Genomic DNA, 8663 nt, shown 5'->3' with positions numbered 1-8663 from the left:
GCTCCGCTACCCTGCGCGGATAGAAGAAAAAAATAGAGAAAAAGGAAAAAGAAGAGTGACAGAAAGGCGCGCACCGCAACAGTCGTCCTCTACCACCGGGTGCAATGACGGCCTACAACAGATAAAAATTTGGCGGCAGGCTAGCCCCCGCCGTAAGCGGCAGTGACCTACCTGTCCCAGCCCCATCACGGCAGTTTCGCAGTCGCGTTGTCTTAACTCGCTAGCGGCCGTAGCCGCATCAGTCAGTCGCTGCTAGCGCTGCCTCGAACGACGGCAGTTCCTGGCCCTACGGGGTTGGGACGCTAGGTCAACGCCGCTTGCTGCGGTGGCCACAGAAAACAAGTGAGACAGTTACTGCGCCTTTTCTTTCCTATAAATAAATAAAATCAAACTTTAGCTACCACCTCAGCCCGTGCCATGCCGTGGCCGCATAGCCACGCTTGACCTTTCGCGTGACCTCGCTGCGTGACCTCATACCATCTGAGTAAAAACGGGGCCCCATCTCACGCCGTCGCCTTGCGGGGCGCATAGCTACGGCCGCGGCCTGACTCCCGTTCCTCTCACCAAGGGCGCTGCGCGCTATGTGACGTCATACGATCTGTATAAAAACAGGGCCCCATCACACGCCGTCGTCTTGCGCGGCGCATAGCCACGGCCGCGGCCTGACTCCCGCTCCTCTCACTAGGGGCGCTGCGCGCTATGTGACGTTAGGGTGCCTCGATGTAGCGCGCCGCCGCTGGTATCGAGGCACCCTATTTGGCGTCATACCATCTGCTTAAAAACGGGGCCCCATCTCCCCCTGATGGGGCTAAGACAGGTGGGGTACCGCCGATTGCGGCAGGGGCTAGCCTGCCACAGAATGTTTACCTGTTGTAGGCCGTCATTGCACCCGCCACCGTTTCGGTGGTGGACGATGGCCGTTGTTGCGGCGCGCGTCTTTCTCTCCGTCTTTCTTTTCTTTCTTCTCTATTTTCTCTTCTGCCTGCACGAGGCAGCGGAGGTGCGCCCTGCCGGGGTGGTGCAGTGGTAAGACGCCCGACTACTGTGCCGGAGTACCCGGGTTCGAACCCTACCTCGGCGGCTGCGTTTCGATGGAGGCGAAACGAAGAGGCGTCCGTGTGCTGTGCGATGTCAGCGCACGTAAAGATCCCCAGGTGGTCGAAATTACTCCGTAGCCGTCCACTACGGCTCCTCTTTCTCTCTTTCCACTTTCAATCCCACCTTCCTACCTTCCCTTACGGCGCGGTTGCGGTGTCCACAGAAAACAAGTGATACAGTTACCACGCCTTTCCCTTCCTATAAATAAATCAGCGGAGGCAGCGGAGGTGGCTCAGCTACAGAGCCAGTAGCAGGCCCGTGCATTTTCTTTTCCTTCTTCCTACAGCCACAACAACAACAACACGCCGTCGCCTTGCGCGGCGCATAGCCACGGCCGCGGGCTGATTCCCGCTCTTCTCGTCAAGCCCATGAGATGCCGCCTCCAGCCTATACGCTTTGGCAGGTTGCAAAGAGAAAGCATCAGCGAGCTACGGAGACAGAAGAAGAACGAGAAGAGCGGCTTTCCAAGCGACGAGCTCAAGATGCAGCCAGGCGAAAAAAACGCTCAGCGTCTTCGGCAGCAGAATCAACGGCAGAAGCAAGTGAGGAAGTTATTAGTTTGGCCGACAGTGTGGAATGTGCATCTCGTTCAAGCACTACTAATTCGGAATGCCGGAACGCAGCCAAACGGGAGCGACGTGCCCAAGAAACTCCGGAACAGCGGCAGCAGCGACTCGAGAAGGAACGTGCGTATCGAGAGAGGCGGAATGAAAAGCGAAGAAAACGTCATGTTGAAGAAACACCCGAGCAACAAGAGGAACGTTTGAAGAAATCACGAGAGAAATCTCTCACCCAAGCTACCCGGACTCAAACTGATGAAAGTGTTGTGGCACAGCGTCGTGAAGAACATGCAAGGAGAATGAAGGAGTTTGAAGCGGCAACACGGGAGTTCAATAGACGCTTTACTAACAATCCGTTCGGCTATGCATGTTCGGTGTGTGACCGAGAGTCATTTCTTCACAGGTCACCGAAGCGTATTTATAGGTTTTATTAAAAGATGAAAAAGAGTAGCATGTGTGTGTCGTCATTCTTGTCTGTGCGTGTTTACCCATGCGAAACATAACAGAAACATAGCACAGCCAAGAGTATCATCATAGCCATACTAGCTAGAGCATAACCAGAGCATCACCACAAGCGGTACAATAGCAGAACCCACGAATTGCGTCCAAATTACCGGGCTTAACCAAGCTAAGCCACAGCCAAATTTTTCTTTCTTCACCTCCGTTGCCTCATGCGGACAGACGAGAACATAGAGATGAAAGAAAAAAATGACGACGATTACGGTACTTTCTAATGCGAAATTTGAGCGCAGCTCGTCAGCTGTTTCAGCTTGTCTATAGATTTAGGCAACTAATTCGAGCAAGACATATATGTACAATTAGACAACTGGTTACGAGGGACAATGGCGACGGCGACGATGACGCGAAACCCAGGAACAGGCGCCAAAGAGCTTAATGCTGGAACGATGCCATTAGAGACATATTTTGAAAAGCGAATATTTTTTTTTACCGTGGTGAACTGGGTGTATATAAGCAAGGTACATCAAAATATGATGCTTTTCTCTGTGAGTGTGTGAATTCGCGGTTACTGCACATGTTACCCTGCAGTTCGGTGTGGGCGCTCGCATTATTCATGAATTATCTTTGCAGTGTGCACCATTTGTGGTCGCGTCTTCCAATTGAGCTGTGAAGCGTGCCTTTCATAATTGTTTCACACGAATGTAAAGGCGAAGTGTTGGTCACTTGTTTCTGTGGACACCTGAATCGCGCCGGAAGGGGAGGAAGGAAGGTGAGAGTGAAAGTCCACTTGAGCTCTGAAGCGTGCCGTTCATAATTGGTTCACATGAATGGAAAGGCGCAGTATCTGTCTCACTCGTTTTCTGTGGACACAGCAACCGCGCCGTAAAGGAAGGAAGGAAGGTGGGAGTGAAAGTGGAGCTGGTTACGAGGGACAACGCCGACGCCGCCGCGAAACCCAGGAACGGGCGCCAAAGAGCTGCGCTCTAAAATAAGAGGCAGAGAAAGACGCGTGCCGCAACAGCCGTCGTACACCATCGAAGCGGCGGTGGGTGTAATGAGGGCCTACAGCAGATAAATATTTTGTGGCAGGCTAGCCCCCGCCGCAACGGCGGTGACCTACCTGTCCCAGCCCCATCAGGGCCAGGATCAGTCACCCTCCGTCCCCTCCGAGCCCGCTTGAAAATGGCACGAGCTTGTGCGCGGCAGCCACGGTGCATGCGTCCTTGGCCTAGCGACGAGTGGACGAATAAATCGTTGGCAGGCGAGCGCACGACTTTAAGCCGTTGGAAATATCCCAATAAGGGCGTGTTACACACACGCAAAAAAAGTTATCCGCAAGTTACTGTTAGCAGCAGTTGATTCAGCGCAATTCGATACAGCTGCCATCATGTCATGCTAAGAAACCTTCTTGAGCTTGCCGGAAGATTATGAAACGGCTTTCCATTCCGTCACAATTAGTCGCACGCATTATTCCTTCAATCATGTATAGCCCGTTTTATTTAATAGCATATACAGCTGCTACTACCACACAGCAAATATCACCAATTGAAAAAAAAAAAATTGCCAAAAAACACATGATTACGTTAATTCCTGATGCGAAATTTCAGCGCCGCTCATCACCTGTTTCACCTTTTCGTTAGATTGAGACAAAGATTTCGAGAAAGACACGTATGTACAATTAACAGACCCCCATCCATGGCCATGAGCCTTCCCATGCAATAAAGGACATTCAATCAATCAATCAGACAACATTTATTGCGAAAGCAATACTGCTAGCAGTTCGAGCCTTTGGCGTGTCATGGCGCCTCCATACAGGATCTTTCACGTGACCATGAGACGTCACGCCAGACCGAGAGACGGGGCCCCAGCTCGCGCCATCGGGTGGTGGCGGTGAGTCCTTATAGGAGCCGCCGCGGTGACGTCACGCCATTTTCAGGTGACCGTGTGACGTCACGCCAGACCGAGGACAGGTTCCCAGCTCGCGCCATCGGATGGTGGCGGCGAGTCCATACACGGCGCTGTGTTGCAGCCGAGAGAGGGCGCTCGCTGTTTGTGACGGCACGCTAAGAGGATAAATGGGGCTGTGGCTCGGCTCCTCGCAGGAGGAGCCGAGCCACAGCCCCATTTATCCTCTTAGCGTGCCGGCACAAACAACGAGCAGCCTCTCTCGGCTGCAACACAGCGCCGTGTATGGAATTGCCGCCACCATCCGATGGCGCGAGCTGGGGCCCCATCCTCGGTCTGGCCTGACGTTACACGGTCACGTGAAAATTGCGTGACGTCACCGCTGCGACTCCTATAAGGACTCACCGCCACCATCCGATGGCGCAAGCTGGGTCCCGTCTCTCGGTCTGGCGTGAAGTCTCATGGTCACGTGAAAGATCCTGCATGGAGGCGCCATGACACGCCAAAGGCTTGTAGTAGTACCTGCTCTCCCCTGATTGGGCTGGTACAGGTGGGCCACCGCCGTTTGCGGCGGGGGGCTAGCCTGGCACCGAATTTTTACCTGTTGTAGGCCGTCATTGCACACGCCACCGCTGGTGGTGGACGACCGCTGTTGTTGCGGCGCGCGTCTTTCTTTCCCTCTTCCTTTTCTTCCACCTCTATGTTCTCTTCTATCTGTGCCCCGCCGGGGTGGTGCAGTGGTAAGACGCCCGACTACTGTGCCGGAGTACCCTGGTTCGAACCCGAGCTCGGTGGCTGCGTTTCGATGGAGGCGAAACGAAGAGGCTTCCGTATGCTGTGCGATGTCAGCGCACGTTAAAGATCCCCAGGTGGTCGAAATTACGCCGTAGCCCTCCACTACGGCTCCTCTTTCTCTCTTTCCACTTTCTCTCCTACCTTCCTCCCTTCCCTTACGGCGCGGTGGAGGTGTCCATAGAAAACAAGTGAGACAGTTACCGCGTCTTTCCCTTCCTATAAATCAATCAGTGGAGGTCTCTTCTATCTGCACGAGGCAGCGGAGGTGGCTCAGCTACAGAGCCAGTAGCAGGCCCGTGCATTTCCTTTCCTTCTTCCTACAGCCACAACAAACCCAATAACAATCCTCGCAGTAGTCGGGGCGCAGCCGTCGAACAAGGCGCAGCCAAGGGTATATTGCTTTCGCAGTCTTCCAGGCTTAACCAAGCTAAGCCTACAACTAAATTTATCTTAAATTTTTGACAGGTATTCTTTCAAGAAACACTCCCCTAACAGTTCTTGGCTGTCATGAAAGAAGCGATAACAATTGAGCTATCAGGAGGTCGCGGGAAGCAGCCCGTGGGCCCATAGGAGCGTTGCACGACGGACAGCAGCGACTGACTGATGCCGCTGACGCCGCTAGCGAGTGAAGCGAGTGAGAACGGGATGCACACACCGTGATCCACCGATAATGAGCCGGCATTTCGGCAACCGGAGAGCACCCTCGTCGTCACGCAGAAAAAGGTGGGGACCCCCTCCTCCTCTTTCTGCATGGCGGCGACGGTGTTCTACGCAGTTAGCGTCGCCGGGGTGGTCTAGTGGTAAGACGCCCGACTATTGTGCCAGAGTACCTGGGTTCGAACCCGACCTTGGCGGCTTCATTTCGATGGAGGCGAAACGAAGAGGCGTCCGTGTGCTGTGGATTGTCAGCACACACTAACGATCCCCAGGTGGTCGAAATTACTCCGTAGCCTCTACTACGACTCCTCTTTCCCTCTTTCCATTTTCACTCCCACTTTTCTCCCTTCCCTTACGGCGCGGTTGAGGTGTCCACAGAAAACAGGTGAGGCAGTTACCGCGCTTTTCCATTCCTATAAATCAATCAATCTACGCAGTCGCTTTGTTGTTGTTGTTATGGCTGTATAGGAAGAAGGAAAAGAAAATGCACGGGCCTGCTACTGGCTCTGTAGCTGAGCCACCTCCGCTGCCTCGTGCAGACAGAAGAGAAAATAGAGAAGAAAGAAAAGGAAGAATGAGAGAAAGACGCGCGCAGCAGCAACAGCCGTCATCCACCACCGAAGAGGTAGCGGGTGCAAGGACGGCCTACAGCAGGTAGAAATTCGAACAGGCTAGCCCCCGCCGTAAGCGGCAGTGACCTACCTGTCCCAGCCCCATCACGGCAGTTTCGCAGTCGCGTTGTCTTAACTCGCTAGCGGCCGTAGCGGCATCAGTCAGTCGCTGCTAGCGCTGCCTCGAACGACGGCAGTCCCTGGCCCTACGGGGTTGGGACGCTAGGTCAACGCCGCTTGCTGCGGGGGCTAGCCAGCCACCAAGTTTTTATCTGTTGTAGGCCGTCAGTGCACCCACCACCGCTCAGGTGGTGGACGACGGCTGTTGTTGCAGAGCGCCTCTTTCTCTCCCTCTTCCTTTTCTTCTGCACGGGCGTGCTACTGGCTCTGTAGCTGAGCCAGATCCTTTGCCTCGTGCGGAAAGAAGAGAAAATAGAGAAGAAAAGGAGCAGCGGTGCCGTAGCGGTAGAACATCCGCCTCGCATGCCAGAGGACCGGGGTTCAAATTCCGGTGCCGCGCAATTCTCCACCGGATGAAAAAAAAATTCCGCGTGTCGATGGAATTGCATAAACAGGTTTGGGGTGTGACCTGATGCCGGTGAACAACTCCGGCAACGCACTCCCTCAGCAGAACAGGAATTGGCCCCCCTGGTGCAGTAATTGGCCACAACCTCCTATGATAAGCACCATAAAACCCCGGCCCTCAGTCACCAGCGGCTGCGGAACAACTGACCACGGCGGCGGTCAGACCTGTGACGCAGCAGGGGGTGCTTAGAAAGCCTGGCTCCGCTGGACAGGCCGCCATTGGAAACTGACCCTGGCAACGTTTAATGCTAGAACCCTAGCTAGTGAAGCTAGTTTAGCAGTGCTGTTAGAGGAACTAGAGGGCATGAAATGGGATGTCATAGGGCTTAGTGAGGTTAGGAGGCTGAATGAGGCATATACTGTACTGAAGGATGGGCATGTACTGTGTTATCGAGGTTTACCAGAGAGGCAACAACTAGGAGTAGGTTTCCTTGTGAATAAGTATATAGCGGGTAATATAGATGAATTCTATAGTATTAATGAGAGGGTTGCAGGCATCGTAATTAGGCTTAATAAGCGGTATAAACTGAAGGTTGTACAGGCCTATGCACCTACATGTAGTTATGATGACCAGGCAGTTGAAAGGTTCTATGAAGATGTAGAATCGGCAATGCGAAAAGTAAAGACGCAGTATACTGTACTAATGGGGGACTTCAATGCCAAGGTAGGGAAATAACAGGCAGGAGACAAGGCAGTAGGAGACTATGGCATTGGTCCTAGGAATAGCAGGGGGGAGTTACTAGTTGAGTTTGCAGAGCGCAAAACCTAAGAATCATGAATACCTTCTTCAGCAAACGGAAGAACCGGAAATGGACATGGAAAAGTCCTAACGGAGAGACTAAAAATGAAATCGACTTCATAATGTGTTTAACCCCCGCCATTGTGCAGGATGTAGAGGTAACCGGGAAAGTGCGATGCAGTGACCACAGTATGGTGCGGTCCCGAATTAACCTAAATCTGAAGAAGGAACACAACAGATTAGTAAGAAAGAAGTCCATCAACGAATTAGTGGTGAGGGGGAGGGCAGAAGAGTTCAAGATCTATACAGAATAGGTATTCAGCTCTAACTGAGGATGGCGACATTACCCTAGAGGCAAGGAACAATAATTTCCGAGATATCATTACTGAGTGCGCGGTAGAAGTAGGCGGTAGGATAGTTAGAGAGGATACCGGTAAGCTGTCTAAGGACACGAAAGATTTGATTAAGAAACGCCAGAGTATGAAAGCTTCCAATCCAACCGACCAGATTGAATTGGCAGAGATATCAAAGCTAACCAATAAGCGCAAGGTAGCCGATATAAGGAAGTATAACATGGAGAAAAATGAGCATGCTGTAAAGAACGGGGGAAGCCTTAAAGCGGTAAAAAAGAAATTGGGCATAGGCAAAAACCAGATGTACGCGATAAGGGACAAGGCGGGCAACGTTATCACTAATATGGACAAGATAGTCAAAGTAGCCGAGGAATTCTATACAGATCTCTACAGTAGCCAAAGTAGTCAGGACCGTAATGAGATTGGCGGTAGGGAAAACAGTCAGACGTTCCACCAGTGACGAAGGACGAGGTCAAGAAAGCACTAGAAACTATGAAAAGGGGGAAATCAGCTGGAGAGGATCAGATAACTACAGATTTGCTGAAGGACGGGGGGGATATCGTGCTAGAAAAACTGGCCACCCTGTATACGCAGTGCCTGATGTCATCGACGGTACCGGAACCATGGAAGAATGCAAACATTATCCTCATTCACAAGAAAGGGGACTCTAAGGACCTTAAAAATTACAGACCAATCAGCTTACTGTCTGCTACGGATAAGGTGTTTACTAAGGTAATCGCTAATAGAATCAGGACAACCTGAGACAGCAATCAAGCACAGGATCAAGCAGGGTTTCGGAAACGGTTCTCTACTATCGATCATATCCATACCATTAATCAGGTGATAGAAAAATGCTCGGAATATAACCAGCCCTTATACATAGCATTCATTGATTACGAAA

General features: G+C 52.1%; 1 protein-coding gene across 1 annotated transcript; it reads left to right on the top strand.

Annotated features, from left to right (window-relative positions):
- The first annotated feature begins 1471 nt into the window (after window positions 1–1471).
- LOC146174361 (uncharacterized) lies at window positions 1472–2092 on the top strand. Its single transcript, XM_084585386.1, has one exon. The coding sequence runs from the start codon at window positions 1472–1474 to the stop codon at window positions 2090–2092; it is 621 nt and encodes a 206-aa protein (XP_084441512.1).
- The last annotated feature ends 6571 nt before the right edge of the window (window positions 2093–8663 follow it).

Source organism: Amblyomma maculatum, chromosome 11, assembly GCF_055883805.1.
Source record: "Amblyomma maculatum isolate TAMU_Amacu chromosome 11, ASM5588380v1, whole genome shotgun sequence".
NCBI classification, from domain to species: domain Eukaryota; kingdom Metazoa; phylum Arthropoda; class Arachnida; order Ixodida; family Ixodidae; genus Amblyomma; species Amblyomma maculatum.
Note: the sequence above shows the minus strand (reverse complement) of the source record. Positions and strands in the feature narration are given on the sequence as shown.

Excerpts from the sequence above, each read along its gene's own strand:
- LOC146174361 (XM_084585386.1), top strand. The coding sequence starts at position 1,472 with ATGCCGCCTCCAGCCTATACGCTTTGGCAGGTTGCAAAGAGAAAGCAT.